Genomic DNA, 22,645 nt, shown 5'->3' on the forward strand with positions numbered 1-22,645 from the left:
GCAAAACTGCCAAGACATTTTTGTATTTCAACCAGGATGCATGCAAGGGCCACACAGTTGAAATCATTGTACATATCATGTGTAAAATAGGACTTTCTTAAGAGTAAACATGGGACAAATGAAATAAAGTTGATTCTTTGCAGTGCTCTTGTATTTTCTTGTGGCCCAAATGACCCTTATTTAAATAGGCCTACCCTGCAATGCTGTTTGCCTAAATGACCAGGCTAAATGATCTGGTAGGAGTATAAATTAAGTATATTTGTTTTTCCTGAAATGCTTTCATCTTATATTTTGTGTGATTTTAGACTGAAATTTGTCTCTATAAAACATAAAATAACAGAAGATTCCTCACCAAACTTCTTTCTTTAACAATATAACAATATAATATGCCTACGCCATCACCATAGCTGTGTGACTTATTTATTTATTATTATTCTTTGCTGTTGGACATTAATTTAACTCCCCATTGATAAGAGATCTGGTGCTTTCTTGGCGGGATTCATTTCACCAGTTTGCGGTTAAGCTCCAGTTCCAGTGAAGAGACACTCCCTGGAAAAGGCGCAGACTCTAATAAAAGCCTCACGCACCAGCGAGTCCCAAACTGTTTCCCGGACTGCGCGCATAGGTTTCAGAAAAATTTAATTAAATACATTTTTTCTTTGACATTATTTATTCTGTTTTTATGAATTGGCATATTCAAGACTAGTTCAGTCTGCATGTTTTAGTGTTATATTTTTTGACGTATTTGGGATTTAATGATGGCTGGAAAAACGCTGCAGGTGTTGCTTTTAATTAGTTTGAAGTTCGTCTACAGCACAGGTTGGTCACTGATTTAGAGTTATTATTAGTACACAAAAATAATGTTATTAATAACGCGAAACGAAATGTAGATCCTGTTTAGACAAATATAGCCTAGGCTACTGTCGCTTTTTTCCATTTAATGAACCCTTTATGTTGATCCAAAGCAATTTAGATTTTGGAATGAAAACGGTGACATGGATGTAAGGTGATTTACTTCTTTCCTGCAGTGGACCCTCCTCGAGACCTGACCATAACGGACCCGGGGCACTTAGGAAACCTGGAGATCCGCTGGAGCCCCTCACAGGAGCAAGTCCGGATGAAGGAGCAGGGCCAGTGCTTAGTGCTCTATGAACTGCACTATTACGACAGCTACAGCAGCAGCTGGACTGTGAGGCTCCATTCAGTATAGACTCATTACAGTCAAATACTAGCCACTCTATTATTTTAATGTTGTGTTTTTCAGAGTATAAGGACGACCCAAACTTTATTCAGGGCCCAGTTTAATCTGGCCCGGGAAGTGAAAGTTCGTGTTTACACTGTTATTTCTGGAGCCTGTGCAGGAGGTGGAACAGCCAAAAGTAAAAACTACACCGAAGTAGTTCAAAAACCAGACATGACAGGTGAGAACATCACATCATCAGGGTGACAGTTTCCATAGACACTTAAATTGAGGACACACTACGTTTTAGTCATCAGTTTTTCTGTATTTCCTTAAGGCATAGATGGTCTCCAGGATTTCTCTTGTCTGTACTATTACATGGAGCACCTGGTTTGCAGCTGGAAGAGAAGCTCAAAGATGCCATTGAAGGCACAAGGGGCACTCTATTACTGGTGGGTGTTTTGAGATTGCATTGTCTTAAATCAATTTTTATGCATTTGAACAATTAAGATACATCAAAATGGGGTTTTGTATATGGTGAGTCAAAAGCGAGATCATGTGGGATCAGTAGCTATTCATTCTGTTAAGAACACTTAAGCACTGCAACTGAGATGATGAAGTGTATTTGATTTTTTGTTTGTTCTGAAGTTGTAAAATGTCTGGTGTGATTCATAATGTGCAGCCACCTTATCTTTGTGTTGTTTCTTTGTAGGCACAAAGAGATGGCACATGCAAAAGAGTGCCCACACTACTTTATTACTGGTGGTTTTAGGAATGGCTGTAACTTCTCTGGAACAGATTTACCCGCTTTCTCTGACATTAACCTGTGTGTGAACTCATCTTCAGACCACTCCATCAAACCTCTATACTCCATGCTGCAGATCCAAAACATTGGTAATTGACCGTGTGACACTATCTGCAGTTTACTGTTTGTGACGATATCGACCTTTTATGCATTGTTATGTTTCAGTGAAACCTAAACCGCCAGAACAGGTGCGTGTGGAGGAGGGTGCAGACAGGCAGCTGATTGTACACTGGGACAGTCCCGCAGGGAGGATACCCCAGCACTGTCTGCTGTGGCAAGTTCAGGCCAGAAGAGAGGGCCAGGAGGGTGCACACACTCTGGTACATACTGTTTAAATAATCAATTAAGATTTGGCTCTAACTTCTAACTTCCTGCTGATACCCAGTATCAGCTAATACCTTACTTATAAAATGTAAGTAGTCTTCTTATCTATTTAAAGGCCCAACCATGATATCTGCTGAACTGATATCATAGAACTGATCCCCAGTCCACTATTTAGTTTATTTGCTGTTACAGAAACATTAAGTTACTGAAAGAGACTACTGATGCAGAAGTAACGATGTTTTTCATCTTTTAATAAAATTAAATTCTTGTAATTCTATGTACACTTTGTCGCACAAAATTATGAGGCACCAGTGTGATCTTTAGGGATCCCTTATCATCATTGTTGTATTTCTTCTCATATTTTACAAGACCACATTCATTCATGACTCAGACGATCCAGACATTGTGTTTGTATTTGTGGAAAAACCTTGGCAATGAGAAAGGTGTTTTCTTTGAGGATCAAAAAGGCACTGAGCCATTTTCCCAGCAGTCATTTGTGAGTCATGTTATTAAACTTATAACTAGCCATTAAAAACCTTGGTCAAATTGGAGAGCAACGTGTATGACACATTTGTTTCTTCCTTTCCCAAACAAATAATAAATGCAATAGGGTTTTTAATTTGAGTACAGTAGATCAATCAGTCTTAATCCCTATCAGTTTTAATCCTTATTATTACCAGCCTTGAACTCAATAAGGTACTGATGTCAGGACAAGCTGAATAGAGTGACAATCAATGACAGTTTCTTTCATGCAAACTTTGGCTTCTGTTTTTTCTTCCAACTACAGATCCCCTCCACAGAAACAGCAGTCATGTTTGCTCTTCCAGATAATGAGACCAGCTGTCTGAGAGTTCGCTGCATGTTGAATAAGTATTGTGCCAAGACTGGTGTGTGGAGTGACTGGAGTCCGTCCGTGTGCTACCCAGGTATAGACAAGGCTGCTGTGCAGAGTATTGCTACATAAAGAGAATACTACATAAGTACATGGCAGCATAGTATCAGTTTGGTTACAAGTGAAACAGAAAACACACACTAAAGTTCTTGTAGAGGTGTGAATGCAAGGAACAGCAAATTAAAAGTGAAAAAATTGGCCCATGTCCAAAAAGTATTATTTTTATTTTTAAATAATGTTTCAGCAAAAAGCCTTTGTCAGATATTTTTTCTTGATGTGGACCACAGTACACAAAATGGTTGCTATTTGCCAATAACCCCCTCTAATGAATACAACAAGAAAAAACAGTTACATATTTACATTAAAATACAAAAATAGTTTGGCCATGCCACAAACATGTGACATCTACATTGAAGCCCATCCACTCAACCTTCTGCCTAAAAAAGACTATAGTAAATGCATGTTTTATTTATTTTTATTTCACTGAAAAATGTAGAAAAACATGCATCCTTGCTGTTAATGGGGCTTGCATCTCCATAGACCTGGGGTTCCAAATCTTGTCTTGAATTTTCAGTATGCATTGTGTGTCTGGGGTATTCATTGCCTCACTGCCTTGTTTCTGTACAGTGTGTGTTTATTAAGCTTCTATTAAGTTTCTATTAAATAATACAGTTGGCAAACAACCTATGCCTCTCTCAGTGTCTTTCCTTACAGACGTATTGCTTAAGAATACAAACAAAAGGACAAAGTAAATACGGATTATGTATCCACTTCAGTACATGGTTGGGCTGTGTTTTTGTTTTTTTTGTATATGACTTGGCTCACCTCTTTCTCATTATTCTAGAGAAACCATGCCCAGCATCTTTACCAAGCCAGGACATGTTTCCTAAGTATACTGCAATCACCATCATCATGGGCCTTGTGCTAGCTTTGTGCATGTGGACTCTCATCAGACTGTAAGCACCACAAACACGTGTAAAAAAAATATATATATAAAACTATATATATAATATATAGAGAGAGCAATATTTGTTTGAATTTCAGGAGACTGTTGAAACAAGTGAAGAAAAGGGAAGCATCACTCATCACCCTGTTTGACAAGAGCTCAGCCAAGATCATACCAGTGGTTCAGCACATTTAATTGTGAAATCATGTGAAATTATTTTATGCAAAATTTAGCTTTAGATTTTTATGTTAGACTCGCACATGTTTACTCTTAATGTGTTACATGTTTGTTTGCATGTTTACACAAGGGGGGTATTCCCTTGTAAGTGTTTTAACAAATCTAGGTTTATCCTGAAATCCTGAGCTGAATCTAGCACCATCTTTAGCTTAAGCTTAAAGTTGTTCTATGACAGAAATAAGCCTGAGTCTGACCAAAGCTAAGTAAGGCCTGGAGTTTGAGCACTTTGTGCATGCTTGCAGAGAGTCTGGGAAGGCCAGAGCAATGGAGCAACAACATCACAGAAAGTGGGTCAAAAATGTGATGTTTTTTTATGATCTGACTAAACGAGAGAGGAGCCACAGTGCGCACCCACAGAGTTTGATTTGGACCACTGAACTATTCCAGTCAATCTGATCTGAGGAGCGAGAGGAAAGACATGACTCCCCCCATCTTAATCGATTTCGCTGTGCATAAAAGTAAAGCTGTAACGGACCTCTTCTTATGTACCCAAACATGAAACGATTAAATCCACACAAAGCTGTTTGCAGTTTGACAGGGAGCGAGAGACTAGGGAATGATGAAAGAGAGAGACAGATGTGATGAAGGAGAGCACAGACAGAACCCACTGAAAACCAGTTCATTCTCAGAGTCCAATCCAGTGTCTGTAAAAGCTACACTGCCCTTCACAACAGCCACATGTGCAAGATCATTTTAATAAAATGCTGGCCATAGGCTTTTATATGGTTCAACTGTAGACAGACACAGGTGTGTGAGTGCATGTGCTGAAACTTTTGACTAAACTGTTTCTTTAGATGTTCTTAGAGACAAAGCCAAAATAATCTTGACAGCCTGGAGGGTATTCCACAAAGTGAGCTAAAACGAAAGCCTGGTTTATTTGGCCAATTCAGGCTTATCAAAGCCTCAGTTCCAATTGACTAACCAGAGGTGGACAGGACCAAGCTAAATGTCAAGATTATTTTAGCTCTGTCTCCAAGAACATCTAAAGAAACAGTTTAGGACTTTGACTGTCCATATGCTCCTACACATGGGAGACACGTCTGTGGGCACAGCACTCATCAGAAAGGCTCAAACCATATAAAAGCCTAAGACCATTACTTCATTAAAATGATGTTGCACATGTGACTGTTGTGAGGGGTAGTGCAGCTTTTACACATAGACAGACACTGGTTTGGACTCTGAGGATGACAGTGGGTTCTGTTTGTTTGCTCCTTCATCATGTCTTTCTCTCTCTTCATTCCCTTGTCTCTCGCTCCCTGTCAAACTGCGAACACCTTAGCGCGGATTTTATCGTTTCTTGTTTGGGTACATGTGAAGAGATCTGTTACAGCTTTACTTTTACACACAGCAGAACTTAAGCTCTGCACATACTACCGTGCATCAGGAAGGGGTCAAGCAACTTCATTCGTCTTGCTCCTCAGATCAGAATGACCAGAAAAGTTCCGTGGCCCAAATCAGACTCTGTATTTGCGCTGGGGCTCCTCTGAGGCTTTGACAAGCCTGAATTGGCCAAATAAGCCAGGTTTTGCTTTAGCTAGCTTCATGGAATACCCTCCAGATGAACTGCAGTTTATATTGTTTTGTTGATGATTGTATTGAGTTCTTACTTGAGCGTCTATTTTGAGCATGTTTACAAGGTCAAATGCCACAGTTCTTGCCATTTCTGTATGTTTAGTGTCTAACTTACAGAGAAAGCCTCAATAATGTAATTATGTTAACATGTCAAACAGAAACAGGATTTTAGGTAGACTGCTATTGTGTTGTGATAATGTCATCATTATTTATTGGCAATTATATATTGAATTTTGAATACTGCTTTAAATAAAATTCATAAAATCTTTGTCACTTCTGAAATATAGTATAAACAATGTAACTATGAGTTTCATATTGTTGCAGAGTACAGTTATTTTTCTCATGAACAAATACAGGCAGGTAAGTTAGTGGTCAACTCTTGCGTCAACATCTATTTTGATTCCGTTGCCCCATTCTTGTACATTATTTAAATGTATTGTATTGTTATATTAAAAGTTACACACATTGAAATGTGTTTTGAGAACATGTCCATGTGGCTCAGCGCTGATAATGAGTTTGTCTGATAAAACTTCTGGACACAAGGTCAGAGTCTGAGCATCTGTCTGATTCCCACAGAGGACCACACCTTTGAGTCTTACAGGGGGCATGGTTTTCCCTTTCTGTTTGAAAACCTAATATAAAATGCTGCTTTTGTAGCAAGAAAAGCAAGTACTAGTAGAGTTTTGAGGTACAATATTACAAGATCTTTACATGTCATTCACGTTTCACCTCAGAAAGTAAGAAGCCCATGTTTACTTCTTAAATGTGCCCTAGGGTCTGCAAACTAAGTGTCTCCATGGAGATGTTATTCCTTTGCCTGGAAAGTTCCATAGTATGGCATTAAACTAATATATCTGCATGGAGACAAGATGATGCAGGTCAGATCTGTGGAGGGGTGAACTTGCTTACAGTAAGATCACCTGTATTAGAAAGTGTTTTAGATAGACCTTTGTTGTCCCCAAGGACTCAAAAATTTATTTTCACACGTGTTTTAACAATAGGCGGCAAATCCTTCACCAGAAATGTTACATAGTGCACCTTTTACATTAGGTAAAGAAGATGCAAATGCAAAATAACCATTCTTCACTTAGATTCTATCTTCTCTCACTTGGGACAGTTCTCAGAAAGGTAACTTCCCACAGGTTAATGTGTAATTTTGGTGGAGCTAGAATCTGATAGAAGTTTGGTGGGAAGCTAATGTATAGCCAGGGAGTTAGTGTCCTGTTCATTTTGCTGTTGCTGAAAAACGCAGATGGGCTGAGGACGGCTGACTTTCCAAACAATGTAAGTTTGTGTGAGTTTATTCATATTTGTGCAGAAAATGGTACAGTTTTCAGAATTATAATTCCCAGGACACCTCCACGCCTTGCCCTGTCCCCCTGGATCAGTAACTGGAATCTGTCCCTGCATTGAACAGAGCGCAGGGCCTGAGCAGTTACTGCACCAGAGCGCCAGCACATGCTCCGTCAGCCAGCCCATCTATGACATGATACGTAGATATATAATGTATATGGGTGATTATGCAAACATTCGCTGTTATCAGCGGACAGAGGAAGCAGAAACCTGAAATGTGACAACAGCTAAGGCAAGTTTAAGTTAATTCAAAGACCTGAGGTTTTCAACTGTGTAACTGTGCCAATATCATACAAGTAGGCCTTGTTGTCAGTGGTACAAATAGTTAAATTATTATTATTAATTATTTAGTTATTTAATACTACTACTACTACTCCTACTACTACTACCTACTACTACTACTCCTACTACTCCTACTACTCCTACTACTACCTACTACTACTACTACTACTAATAATAATAATAATAATAACAAATTAGATTCATTATTTTAATTAGATATTTTTGCTTAATTGAAAAGCAGTCTTGCATAGGGCTTTTCATAGACATTGGGCCCAAAAATGAAAAATAACAAAATAACAAAAGTAACAAAAACAACAACAACAAAAAACAACAACTTTGACTTCTTTCAGCTATCATCTCTCTATGACCAACTATTTCTCAACCACCTATATTAATATTGTTGTCATCACATTGATATATGGGTAAATAATCTTGTCAAAGTAGTTTTGGCAACATTTTTCTGTTTCAGTTTGAAGACTCAATTGTGTAATGCGACTGTCAGGCGAATTTAAGTGCACTTACATAATCTCAACATTAGATGGCGTAGTGCATAAGAATTGCTCTGGGTGTGGCCCAAAGAGCTGTGTTTACAAAACTGGGGTCTCAAGGCAATCGTTTTTTTCTACTTCTGATTCTGACAGAAATATACTTTAATACATATTTTTATAGTAATAAAATACAAGTAACCACAGCCTTGAAAAGTGTCATTATTAAAGACATTATTGTGGTTGTGGGTGAACACAGCACACAAGGACTCTGCTCAGAAGCGACTGAAAGTTATCCAGCCTTCGAAGTAAGAGGATAGATCAATGGCTAATAATATTACAGAAATGAATAGTACATGAACATGCATTGCATTCTTCAGTCTGATGTGTAGCTTTAGCACAGGTGTCCACTGCAGAGCACAGTGGAGAGCCCTGCTGTTTGGCCTCTTTGATCTTAGTGCACCTCTGGGTGAAGGGGCATCAATAGGAATGTGTCCTTGTCTCTTCACTCTTACATCTTTGAGTTTAAAGGTAAAAAAAAACAAAACACATGCTGCAGAGCTATAATCACACCTGCTTAGAACTACTCAAGTTTATTTACTCCATGTAGAAATACTGTACACATTTACATTGTCCATAAACTATTAACACTTCACTGCTCCTACAATATTGTACATTACAGTGTACTTATTTAAATTTCTAACAATCCTTAGATAATATTACAAGCAAGAACAACCTTTCTATAAGCAGAAAATAAAGCTATAAATACATTAATAACACGCCTCACAATTTTTCAACAAAGTACATAAAAATAATTGCATGTTCATCATTCGGGTCTGATATGTATGCTTGTGTCTCTCTAAAAATAGAGATTCAATTTGAAAAAGAAACGTCCAGCTTCTGTGCCTGTACCTACCCAGAATTCACTGCGCCCTAGAAGGGGCAGAAGTCCGCACAGGCCTGTCCTAAATTAGACCCTCTACCCTGTGTAAAAATAGGACAGAGTGGTGGGTGCATGCTTGCATGTAGACTGCAGGGAGTGAAGGGTGAGGAAATCAAGCACTCCCTTTGTCACATGGTGTGACTGAACAGACTCAGTACATGGCATCTTCGTAGATGTCGGTGCGCAGGCAGAAGAGGATGCCCCCACCCAACATGAAGATGGTGGCCCCCCAGCCCAGACCGTAGCCCCAGTTGAACTCATGGTATGTCTGAAGAACTGTGCCATCGATGAATTTGATTGGGTACAGCACCAGAGCACAGGCCTGCAGCACCACTGGAAAAAAGCAGTACAAATATTAAATGTAAGTGAGTTGTTACATTGGTCAGTTACATCTATTTAAGGAAATGAACTGGATACTCCTGAGTAATATGTTTTACAATGTAACAGTATTCTGTTGACAATATTTAATGATTTGAATATTTATGATTCTTATGCTGTTCCTTCAGATATAATTTGGGTTTTTCTTATTTTTGTGGTCCATTCTTAAAATACCAGATCATTATTTAATGTTCTGTCCTTCCAATTGCATTAACTTTAAATTTTATGTAATTAGATCACCCAGTTATTCTTACAATGACTTTTACTTGGTTATCCCAGCCCAAATACTATTTTACTCCACTTGAGTAATTTCTTAGTTCACTGCTTTGTACATCTACATAAGTTAAATTACTTTGCAGTAACGCATTTTTGGCTACTCTACCCTACTACCAGCACCCTGGCTAGTGTAATAGTATAAATAATAAAAGGTTAAATATATTTTTCTCATCTTTCAGAATGATTCAGTTCCTTTCTGCTGTTAAAGGATATTAGTAATTACATGAACAATTGCAATTATTCTTGTTCCCTCAGTAAGCAGAAGGGAGTAATTTCCTATGTCCAGCTGATGGTCCCAGTAGTAATTGTGTTAGTTGCGTCACATTCAAATCCAGTACATTTTCTTTAAGTGACTCTCAGGAAACATGTCCCACCTTTCCTTCCTAAACACACAGAGCACTGAAGTCCAGGAATGTGGCACTACTGTAATGCACCTCACACATTCACAGCCCTTTCAGGTCAGATGCAGGACAAAATTCCACAGAGTCACAGCCCCAAAGTCAAAGTACTTTTAACAGAGTCCCACCTGGGCCTGTCACAATAACAAATTTAAAGCACAATATAGAGGTAAGGAAAAATAGCTGATTGAAACTACTTTATGTTACTGAGAGAATACCAATATAGCTGGGTTATCTCTGTAAACCATTATTTTCATATACAGTTTAATTAGAATGCATGAATCATAACAAATAAATAGCAAAATGAACCAATAGTTAGTGACAGAAGTTACTTATTCACTCCTCTACAACTAAAATCTTAATGTATTATCTAAAAGAAAAAGTAAACATGAAATTTTCTGAGCCCCAAAATGTAATGTTTCAGCTATCATTTATTGAACAATAACAGGCCTTTCACTGCTGCACAGACTGTGGTCCATACAGAGGCCTGTTTCTCACTGGGTAATTACACCGGAAAGAATAACATAGCACCCACAGTGAGCGCTAACACTAACTCCTTTGTGACTTCTGTTTTAGACACAAAATAAAACCTAAGACTGCACTTCCAGAATGCTTTTCAGGGAATTGGAGACTAAGAAATGAAAAGTAGGCCTAGTTTATAACAAAATAATTTCAACAGTTGGCATGGAGATTAACATTTTTGCATTTTTTATTTGAGAAGCTTTCTGTTACTAATTGACAGCATATTCATGTAAAATAGATACATTTCGTTCTGATTGATTGGAAATGCTCGCAAGTTGGTTACACATGTTGGTTACCACAGTTGTATCTTTAATACAGTCTCTGAACATTTAGTGAGTGTTCTGTACATTCTGTTCAATGTCTATTATAACATTGTGGGTGTGACACAAAAGCTTCCAGCTGAGATTGTCAAAGAAGACAATAAAGCTGTTATGGACATTACATAAAATTGTGCTTAATGCAAAATTTAGACATGCACAAAAAGTGGCAAATTTGGAATTGCAGATTCAAAATGTATAAAAACTGTTTATGTAATTTGACTGAGAAAGCTAGGATGAACTAAGTCAAACAGTGTCATAGTGGTACCGTTTCATTCTGATGTTTAAGTTGAAAAACATGGATAATGCCTTCATCACTGTAGATCTTCCAAATATGTTTTTAGAAAATATGAATCAACATCCTGAGCAGCACCCAAAATGACACAGTATGGGGTGTCTCTCTGTGACTTCACTAATGTGGTAAGTCTACAGATTCTGAGGTTTGCTTTTCCTTGGCTCAACCTCCAGCAGCTTTCCAGTTTCTTCACCACAGAAAATGTGAGCTCAGCCAACGTGCCTAATTCAGAAACATAAATGTGTGGACTGGAAAGAAAAAAACTCTCTCTGGAAATTGTTGTGGTTGCCGTCAGAGCAGGCTGGACAAACTGTCCAAGAGTGCAGTTCAAAAAAAGAAAATGCAAGTACTGTGATAACCATGTGCTGTTAAAGGTACTGAAAAGATCACTTTATAATGATGTGAAAGGTCTGTTCCTGTAAAATTACTCAAGATGTGTCCAGTGAAATATGGTCTCAGAATTTAGTTGAAAGATTTATATAAGAAAATATTTATTATGGGATACATTGCCAGAAATGTTTTTGTAAATAAAAAAGAGATGCATTTACTACAAAAAAATGTCCCTAATCATAAAAGGAGCAATGTGATAGCAGTACACTTAAATGTAGTAATCACTCAAAACAAACTCCCATGTAATTTTTATTGTTTCTAAATAACCTAAACCTTTATTTTTTCTGGCCCACCCTGAAGCCCCATCAATAATAATCATAACTCCACTGATTTGTTGTCCTGTAGAGGGTTTGTACCTGCAGTGAAGAGGAACACAGCCACAGTCCGATAGTGCCGTCTGTGCGTACCATGGCAGAGAGAGATGAGTGCCACCAAAAATGCCACCAGAGTCGCAGCTGCTCCAGCCCCGAGCAGCACCAGAGTGGCAATCTGCCAGTCTACGGGACAGGGACACAGGTTAGAGGGGGGGCAAAGGCAGCGATGCCCCAACAAAAGACTGATTCATCACTGCAGCTCAAATGAACTGCTGTGCTGACAACCACCACACAAAGAACACACAGACACAACAACAATGACAACAGGTTTAACTATGTTTATGTCGAGACATGCTGTGGTGGAGAGTGCAGAGATTAAAACTATAAAAGCATCAACATGTTATGATAGACACAACCCAATTCTCCTAATTCTTATGGGAAGATAGTCAACTATTTGTGAAGGACCGCAGAGGTATATGAAAACTTATTGAAAGCTGTCATTATGTTATGATGTAAATTAAAATGTTAATACGTTTTATTACTCACATGTACTCTTTGTGAATGTTCACTAATCTATTTACCTGTCTTTTGCACAATGCACAATTATTAATTCTTACCACTTATTTCTTGTTTTTCATTATGTCTTCTAGTATTATATGTCTGTATGCTCTTCTCTTTTAAACTTACCAAGTCAATAGTTGCCCTTTTGTGGGCAGTGATTTTATGTTGATTTGGTGATGTTTTTTATGATTTTTTTAAGCAAAAATGTCACTTCCAGCTTTGAAAGAGATATGATCTTACAGTTTTATAGGAAGAAATAAAAGTTGTATACAACCACTTTCCACTCAAATTAAAATCTATTCTCCATGTGTCTCATCCTTCTCACTCTCTTTGTCCAGATCTTCTTTGAAACCTCACAAATATTCTGACCTCCAAGGACTCAGTTCAAAAGAATAAATGATGAAGCTCCCCCATTGTCCTCTGAGCTTTTGTTTCATTTGTCTTGGGGACAAGAAGAGACAATGCCCGAAATGCAGAAGGACTCCTTAAGTCCAGTCAAGGAAACACCACATCCATTTAATTCTGTAAACCTATAACAAGTCCACAGTTACACTTTCACACACATGGTTATGGTTCAAGTGTCAGATTACTTCACTACAAAAATAAACTGAAAGAGAAGAATCCTGGGAAAGATTTATGTACATAGTGAGTTGGCTTTGCCCAACACACCCCTCCACTGCTTAATGAGGCCAGTGTACCCTCAAAGACTAACCCACCCCTTTTAACAAAACACATTCCCAAATATTAGACCACGCTCAACCTCACCCGCATGTTTTTGTCCCAATATTTTCTAATACACTTAGGCATTTGAGTTTAATGTTCTTGCAGGAGTTGGGATTAAGATGAGAGAGCAGAGGAATTTGAAATCTGTGCATTGAAATCCGATTGTCCTCAGTGGTCTAAGAGAAGAGGGGGTTTAGGCATCCGTCATGGTGGACAAAAGACAACCTGCCGGGAGTAAGTGGATGTTCAAGATGTTTTAAGTGCATAAACAAAAAAATGCTTATGTAAACATATCCATAGGTTTCAAAATTATGAAAAATTAGGACCATTGCCATAGCAGTTAACAAGTTATCTAAATATTTTATCTTCTGAATGGAAAAAAAGTCCTTAAAATGTTGCATATAAATCTGAAACTCCTGAATGTACTAATGTAACTTATTGATTATATTCCAATCTTTTTTCAGTATATTATCCAAACATGAAAATGTTTATTATCTTGACAACACGTCACAGCTCTGGTATGAAACATGGAAAGTGAGGAATGCCAGAGTACCATTTCCTGCAGCTGGACCCACTGGAGAAAGGACTCTTAATGTTCAGTCATTTTATCAAATGGTAATAGACTCTTATTGTGAACTCAGTAGCATATACCCTGCTACAAGTAATTGTTCAAGACTCAAAGTTGCAGTTAAATATTTCCAGTATAAATACTATAACCCTTAACAACGAACACTAAGAACAAAATAGCCCCCCATCACACTCAGTGGTGATGTTCAAGTGTCCACACAAACTAAACCAAAAACACTTAAATATAACGGGAACTAGTTAAATCCATACCAGACGTGAGCGTGGAAAAGCAGCTCCATTCGGGCTCCTGTCCTGCGCTGCGAGCCTCGGACAATGTGCAGGACTCCCACAGGGATAAGGAGAAGTGCTCCGCGGTGACCCAGGCTGGACTGAGCAGAGCCACCACGTCCAGACACAGCGCAAGAAACACGCAAAACAACGCGATCAGTTTGAACGGGCGGAACACGTATGTCTCCTCCACGGACATCTTCCTCTCAAAGATTTGTTATCCGGTAAGTCTCAGGACCAAAACAAAGAGTGGGGACAGGAGATCTTTTAACACGCGAGTTTTCCAGTACCAAAACTGCGCCTGCGGGACAGTGCGTCCTCACGCTCCATGGCATCTGACCATGAAGCTGGAACACTTTAACCGAGTTTTCTCAGTTTTCCGGAGACGACCTTTCAAAGTTAACCTGGTCTATGTACATACATGACGGAATATGTAAGACGTAAACTAGTAGACTGTGTATTTTTCATGTGAGTTCATGTGCAGCCTTGGTGGTAACTTACGGCTAAGCTATAAAAAGTGTAAAACTGTCTTGTTCTATGCTTTTATTTTGAAAAGTATTTTAGCTATTCTGAAGTCCTTAACATGTTCCATAAAACCACAGTCACACGCTATGGACATGTGTAAAGTAGCCTGTGATCCAAAACATGGTACTATTTCAGGAATCAGGGTAGCTGAATAAGTCATTGTTTGGCTCTATTGCTTATTAAATATGGGTAGGCTAGTGAAAGAAGTAGGGAGTCCCACTGCCCTCGAGGGTAGCAGCCAACTAGTTGCTTAAAAATAATTATATTACAATTGAACATCTTTGCTAGTTGTGTGTAGAGAGAGCTGACAACATAAACACATGATCTTTACAAAGTTCGCACTACCTTAAACATCCACCAGATGGCATACTCGTAGCATTTACACAAGTTGAACAGACAATTGACTTACTTCTTCCTCTCCCAATTATGCCACATGCTTCAGCCTATTGTCTTATCTATTATAACTCTCATGTAGGCTGAAAAATACAGCCATAAAACTCACATTCAAATGTTTTTGGAATACTATATTATAGCAAATATCAGGTGTAAAGCATATTGTACGTCTCACAATAGACAACCAGGCCACACAGGGTATGATGAGATGGTAATAGCACACTTTTAACGGCCTAATATGGGCTATGCTTTCATGACATCATTACTGAGAATAAAAGACACAGAAACTGGAGCATGTGTTATCTTTAGTACCAGTCTGACCTCCTTAACATGAACATCATCTGCTCTCTGCTGTCCAGGAAAAATTTCACTCTGGCCAATAAGAAATGCGTTAAGCAAAGTAGACATATAATTGGACACCTATTAATATAGAGGTCTGACAGTTCTCAAGCATCTGTCTTGAACAACTAGAATGAAGTATTTACTTAGGGTGGGTCAAAAGAGACTTTAATTTAGGTCACCAAGATTTTTTGATCAGCTGATAAAATTATTTTTGCATAAAAGGTTGTTCCTACTCTTTGCCAAAGAAAGGGTGATGTATCTTCAGTTACACATTATATTATAAATAATAATGAACACTGAAATCTTTAAAGAAAACATTGGACTAGTTTGGTTTATTTTATTGAACCTGTTCATTTTCACTCTTGTTATTGACTGATTTCTATCTCCCTCTTTCTTCTCAAGTCTGGTACATGTTTACTGTCTCTGTTGACCTGGTATTTATTTTGTATTATGTATCATATATTTTGTGTCTGTTTCACTCAACTCTATGTCTTTATACACTGATACTTGGAAAATGTTATTAAAGTTTTGAAAAAAAAAAAAAAGAAAGAAAGGATGACAGACAGATATATCTGCCATTTTAAAAAGCCACTGTGTAATTCCATTTTACTTACTTACTTACTATTAGTGGGACTCAGAATGTTTTTTTCTCACTTATAATGTAATAATTATCATAATAAACTCATAATCTATCCTATATCTAAACAACAGAAAATTGCAATATAAAATGTATTTATATCTGAACATTGAGAGCTGCCAGTGACAGTGCACTGTCTTTTATTCCTCTGCACTGTAAGCCTTCCTCTATCATTTCAGTAGCCCAATTAGAGGTTTTCCACATTTGTGACATAATGGGAGTTTAGGCAATGCCCGCCCTCTTAGTCCACATCCCTGCCAAGCTGCCAGTGGGGCATCTGAGGCTCTGCTATTAGTGTCTATGGACAGGGCACCCCTCTCTCCCCATCTCCTCTCATCCTCCCTCTCCCCTTTTCCACCCCCTCACCCCTCTCTTCCAGTGCTGTCATGTGACTGTAACACCCCCTCATTAGAGAGACTATGGTGCAGACAAAGCTACTTGAGAGGGCGACTGCCCATGCACTGATTTAAAACTACTTTTGGATTCAATTTCAGACTCTTTAAACCAATTTGTTCTAGATAAATCTTTGATTATTTTTGGTTTTCCAGCATTTTGTCTTTATTTTACTGTAATCTAGTTTGGGTTAGTTTTTGACATATTTACTTTTATTTTATAGACATACTTTTTGTGGTAAATCATTATTTTTAACTTATTGTTTTGTTAATTTTAAAATGGACAGCATAGGTGTTTATATGTTTGAAGAAGGGCTACTGAACATTTTTGAATCACTTGTGTACAAATGATCATAACTACATAGTGGGATGTGGGTGGAGAAAAGCGTTAGATGAAAAAAAAATCAACAACTTTGAGTAAGCTAAAAATGAGGAAGAGGAAACTCATAAAAGTCTAAATGAATATGTCCTCTTTAAAGACAGGAGTAATTGTGGTGCTGTTTAGGTTCTATTGTTACATTTTAAGACTTGCATTCCAGCCGCTGTGTGCTCACCAGACTCACTCATGTATTCACCTTTAAACTGTTTTGGTTTTCAAGTTCATTGATGAAAACAGGAAGACAGCCATGCTTTTATTACCAGAGGTAAAGTAAACATTTTGGAGTCAAAACTGTGAATCAGCAAAATCTACAATGTCTACAGCATTTTTCTTTAGATGACGTCACCCTGTGTGTCTCATCCGTCTCCGGACACAGCTGTGCAGTATTATCAGTATTAGGCTGTCAGCGTAGATCCTCTCTGGGGTTCTTGGCAGTGAATGGACTTCAGAGCAGATGATGAAGCTTTGTTTGACTGAACACTCATTAATATACAATACACTGGCCGTGCTGCTGGGACCCTCAACTCTCTTCCTGGAACAGCAACATCACACAGTCTGAGTCAGATTGTGCTCATAGGGCAAGTACTGTGGTCATGGAGAAAGTGTAATAATTACTTTTGGAAATTTGCTGGTTAAGTGTAAAAAGTCCCCAACCTAAACTTTTGATTATTTACGGAAGAATATAAATTAAGTATAATGACTATCTTAAATAACCTTTCTGGTAGAGGGTCCACCTCCTGCTTATCTCCATGGATATGTTATTGATTTCTCTGAAATGTTCCAAATTATCGCAATTACTTTATCTACTGTATCTCCATAGAGGCAAGCAGGTGATGGTGACCATGAAAAGTCACAGATCTGTAGAAAGGCAGTAGGAATATGTGTTTTTCACAGTATTCTGAGGAAAAGTCATAGCAAAGCATCAAGCTGTTAGCCAACCCACATCCAGAAAAGTTACATAGTATGTCTTTAAGCAACAGATGCCCAAAAGATATTAATGCACATAAGAATATAAAGATATTAGATAAGAAATATGTATGCTTAATTATCCAATGTGACATTACATTTAGCTGACTGAATTGAATAAATAGTTAAACTAGAATGTTGAATTAAACTGTATTTGTCATTTAATGTTTAACTGCTTGAATTAGACCTTTATTGATGAGCTATTGATTCATTAATTGACACATTAACCTTTGTGCCTTCAGGGCCTATCAAGATTCCACTGACACTCATCAATCAGAGTATTCAACAGTTATCTAAAGACAGCCCCTCTTAATTATCACTCCAAAATAGAACCTCAGTCATGTAGGGGGACTACATATTTACACTTAAATTACAGTCTATTAAAGATTTTGCTCTCAGTGACCATGACAAGCCACTTAAATACTTTGACAGCGGTTGTGGCAGTTTTGTTTTTCAACCATTGCTTGACTTGTCAGAGGGCTGCCTCTGTACAGTCTGCAACAGCTGAGAATGGAGCGGCAACCAAGGTCACGGTGACAGCATCCAGGAGGCAGTGGTGCGTCTCATTCACTTCCTGTTTTCAGAGTTAGAAGCTTGTCAAAGTATTAAGTGCGGTACTCTACAAAGAAGAAGCAGTGTAGAGTTTATTTAAAAGATAGGAAAGTAAAGCTTTCAAATTATGACTTCCCTAAATATTTTGTTATCATAATAAGGTTGTACATGCCATGAATATCAGGAGTAAATACACTGAGTTCAAACCATGTGTCTATATAAAATGAATATCTTGTTATTGTTATGTGTTGTATAAAATGGTATATTGCACTACAAACTTCACTAACAAAGCTGCATTCTTTCTTGTTTTCACATGGGTTCAAGAGCTACATTTCTACAATGCCATCAGATCAATAAAAAATTAAAACAATCATTAGTAAAATATTGTCAGTTATTATACTAGACTAATGGTGCGTAGGCCTATTTGAAAGAAATCAAAGTTTAGGTATTTGCTAATGAAATGTATAAAAATCATGTATATGATGTAATATACACATTGTGACTGGAGTGGTACCTTCCATATGCAGCCTCTTTATGCGTTCCCATTTTTCCACCTGTCTCTCTGTTGCCTGTCCACTCTGGGCCTGTCTGCCAGCTTGTGGACATCTGTTTACTTCCTGCTCCATCAGTTGTCATGGCTGCGACCCCCCTCATCGCCACACAGACCCCTCCTCTCGATCATGTTTCCTCAGACACCAGCTGGGACACACTTATGCTTCAGCAGAACTCACAGAGCCTTTAAGGTCTCCTTTAATATGACAGTAAATCCCATAGTGTTTAAGAACTGACAGTGCATGCTATATACTGCCACAGAAGCATCTTAATCCCAAATCTCAATAATAAAGGCCACTTCATATCATGTTCTACATAAATGTTGTGAAAAACCTTTTTGTGGAATAAATCTGCTAATTCCACAGTCCTCAGGCTGGGAACACTCCTGCATTCATTTGTATGATCACTGGGCTAAAATAGTACTAAAATTTGCTTGTAGACCTATTGGTTTATTAGAAATATATATATAGAATATCGAGACACATGTAGTTAACAGATTGAGTGTCTTACAATAATACATATGCACTGATTGATTGAAATCATTCTGTTTTCACAGTTCTTGAAGAGGTTGCCATAGAAACTCTACCTGACCTCATCCAACCTTCTGAAAACCTATTTTCAGCTTTCCCATTGTAAGCCAAAAATATTTGGTCTGAAACTGTATTATTCAAGTCTGTATTAACCACAAAAAAGGTCCTTGAGTCTGTAGTAAAATATGATGAGGTCATGATGACTGAGTAACCTTCACTGTTAAATTATTCACAACAGTTGTAAAATCTTGTCTCTTCGTCCACTGCCTCATGAATCTCCTGACACATAATTGTATACAGTAATATGGCAAAGTGTATCCTTGATTTTTGTGGTGCACTATATTTGAGTTTGATAGGTGACGTCAGTGAGTGTGCACAGACTGTGATCCAGACTGTCCAGATAATTGTTGAAATAATCATGGAGTAAATGCAGAATTGAATACTTGTACCTAACTGAGTCACTTGTTGGTTACATCTAGAGATAGGTATACCCTGCCATACATTTTACTTCTGCTTAAGTAATTGAATATTGAAGTAACAGTATGCATTACAAGCCTAAACATACATGAGAATGTTTAAAAATGTATTTATTTATGATTTATTGTTATTTGCTTCAGAGTAGAATTTGCACAGAATCATTATAGTTTTGTCAATTCAAATGTATATATTATTAAGTGTTTGTGGTAATTGTGTGTACAGTTAGGCTTTAAGGTGTTTTGTTATGAGTAAATTGACAAATACAGATTTCCACTGGTGACACAGCATTGTAAAGAAGGCTACACTGCAGTGGGGTGGAAGGGTGAGGGGGGTGAGGGGGTACAGTGATGAATCAAAGGTATGTGTGACACGCAGAGGAGAGGCTGCAGTGGGGCAACAGCTGATTCAATATAGGGCATTTCCATGAAGCATGAGATGAGTGCACAATGTGTTGACAACTCCTATAGGCAAATAATACTAAATAATCACAATTCAGCTAAGTCTGTTCTTTTTGTTGAATTGTTGATGACATCAGCTGGAAAGTATCAATAGTTTTCAAGACTTTTGTTTAAGTTAAAGATGTTTTATCTCTCATCCAAGATGTTTTGTCAATTCAGTTATATGGTCAGAGCAATCCAATCATGATCTCATCCCTGTGATGATCTGCTCATATTGTGATTCACTATTTTCCCCATTTCCTGCAGCTGTCTACTCAAACAAAAACACTTTTCCCCACCAACGTCTCCTGTTGATTAGCCTCTGTAAGGCTCTGAGTGAGTGAACTCACAGTGAAGAGTGAACATTAGATTACATTATTACTTTATTTATCTCTTAATGGCAATAGAAAAATGCATGAATTGTGAAAAATAAAAGTCTTACAACCTTTGAAACTTTTCTTATCATACCAATCACTGCAAAAGGTTGATGAAAAAAGTAAAAACTGCACTGTAACAAAGTATTTAATTATACAACAGTTACCCCAGTAGCTTTACTTAATTCATAGATCTCTTAACGCTGCAAGGTACTTAGTTTACATAATGCAAAGGTAAACAGCTATAGTTTTCAACAGAAAGGAGTAGTGGACTTGTTGACGGAATAATAATAACATGGCAACACAAGAAAGATACATTAGGGACAGATCCAGGCTGCAGTATCAGTTTCCTCCTTTACACACTGTTACAATAATGAACATGTCAACAGTTCACACATTAGTATTTTGACCCAGTTGACAAGGCCCAGGGGTCAAACTGCCTACAGCTTTTTGCACAACAGCAGTAGATAACCATTTCATCATTTCCAGTCCTGATAGTACATTTGTGTCTCTCTTTCCCTGAAGGAGTATCCAGTGTCCACAGCTCACCTTTCGTCCGTGTATGACGCCGCCTGGGAAGCCTAAACCAGGAAAGTTGCAACTAACACCGCACTACAATAACCAGCACAGGGTCTTTCATTGTAATGAGCTACATAGCCACAAGGTTGAGCAACACTTACATCCTGTCATCTAATCTGACATCACTGTGAACAAGTTTATTTAGTTCAAACTTTTTCCTCAAGTTCTAAAGGTGCATTATGTAACTTTTCTGTTTCTATCTATCTCCATGGAAACAAGCAGGTGAGGTGACATTACCTGGCCAAGTTACAAGTCAAATCTGTGTACAGGATACCCACATAAAGTATTGTTATTAAGCACTAAAATCATCTGGAAATCATTTTAAAGGTTCATATTACCTGATCTGTGTTCTTATGTTGTTTCCTCATCACAAACATGGAATTGTGTTTTGTTTCTTTTACACATGTTTAACACACAAACCCTGCATATTTAGGATGAGTTATTCTCTCAAACGGAAAACATTCGTGTTGTGTAGTACAAGAAGTGCTCCACTATGTTTTTAAACTCCTTACACCTTCACTAGAATCATTTGGATGATTTCAGCCCTGGAATTGCCAATGTGTACTGAACTAAAGGTTAATGGAGCTTTTAAGTCCATCACAAGGTGAGAGCATTTTGATCTTTGGAGATCCAGACAGCCCAATAATAAGAGTTACTCATGTGTCACTACATGTGTGAAAGAATGAACTACAACTTCAACTATGGCACTACTGCTACCAGGTTATCAAATACTATCGCTCTGCGCTATACCTCAAGAAATATTACACCCTTCTTAAATAAACTACTGGAGTAAATATATTTTGTTACATCCCACCCCTGGCTTATTGTGAAGTATCAGTTACATTCGTATGATTCGTTGTGGTTAAACGCCTATATTGACCTATAGATCATGTTGCCTGACAATAAAATACTTGGTGGGAAACAGAGGAAGAGGTCAAACACAAGTGCACAGACATTCATGCTTTTATTCCCCTTTACAAAGAGTTGCACCAGACCATAAACTTAAAACGGATCTTTGTCTCCTATAACCACATAAGAGCAGAGTCAATCAGGCAGGTGCACAATGTCTCAGTGCTCCAGGACACGCAGAGGACATGACATATCACTTGTACACTCACTTCCCAAAGTTTATCAAAGCCTCTTTCATGTGTGAATTGCATTTATGTCCTACCCAAACAAAGGGGACTCAGATATCAATTACATTAATAAGCTTTATGAATCTTACAATTAGTTATTCATCACCAAAAGAAAGTTATTATGCAAACGTGGGTTGGACGTTCATTCAACCTATGTAAAGCTTATTGCAACTTGAAAGCACTGTCAGCACATCAGAGATAGCGATAACTGCATTTGCCATTAAGCTTACGTGATTTTTACTAAATGAGACATTAATGGTCATATAATAAGCCTAAAGCATTGTTTTATTTATTCTTCCTAATTTTCAACATAAGCAATATGGTTA

General features: G+C 37.8%; 2 protein-coding genes across 2 annotated transcripts; one reads left to right on the forward strand and one right to left on the reverse strand.

The window, feature by feature from the left end:
• The first annotated feature begins 615 nt into the window (after positions 1-615).
• On the forward strand, positions 616-4,801 carry il13ra2 (interleukin 13 receptor, alpha 2). The gene is made up of 9 exons (XM_020923095.2): positions 616-819; positions 1,029-1,189; positions 1,265-1,421; positions 1,518-1,632; positions 1,893-2,074; positions 2,151-2,305; positions 3,097-3,235; positions 4,046-4,157; positions 4,246-4,801. The coding sequence occupies exons 1-9, from the start codon at positions 756-758 to the stop codon at positions 4,340-4,342; spliced, it is 1,182 nt and encodes a 393-aa protein (XP_020778754.1). The 5' UTR covers positions 616-755; the 3' UTR covers positions 4,343-4,801.
• Positions 4,802-8,632: 3,831 nt separating this feature from the next.
• Positions 8,633-14,390, reverse strand: LOC110158619 (transmembrane protein 47-like). Its single transcript, XM_020923128.2, has 3 exons — positions 14,031-14,390; positions 11,952-12,092; positions 8,633-9,352 (listed from the first exon to the last, which is right to left on the reverse strand). The coding sequence occupies exons 1-3, from the start codon at positions 14,245-14,247 to the stop codon at positions 9,171-9,173; spliced, it is 540 nt and encodes a 179-aa protein (XP_020778787.1). The 5' UTR covers positions 14,248-14,390; the 3' UTR covers positions 8,633-9,170.
• Between the last annotated feature and the right edge of the window lie 8,255 nt (positions 14,391-22,645).

The sequence above is a fragment of the Boleophthalmus pectinirostris genome, unplaced genomic scaffold (genome assembly GCF_026225935.1).
Source record: "Boleophthalmus pectinirostris isolate CB_2022bp ecotype Guang Dong unplaced genomic scaffold, ASM2622593v1 HiC_scaffold_12, whole genome shotgun sequence".
NCBI lineage: Eukaryota > Metazoa > Chordata > Actinopteri > Gobiiformes > Gobiidae > Boleophthalmus > Boleophthalmus pectinirostris.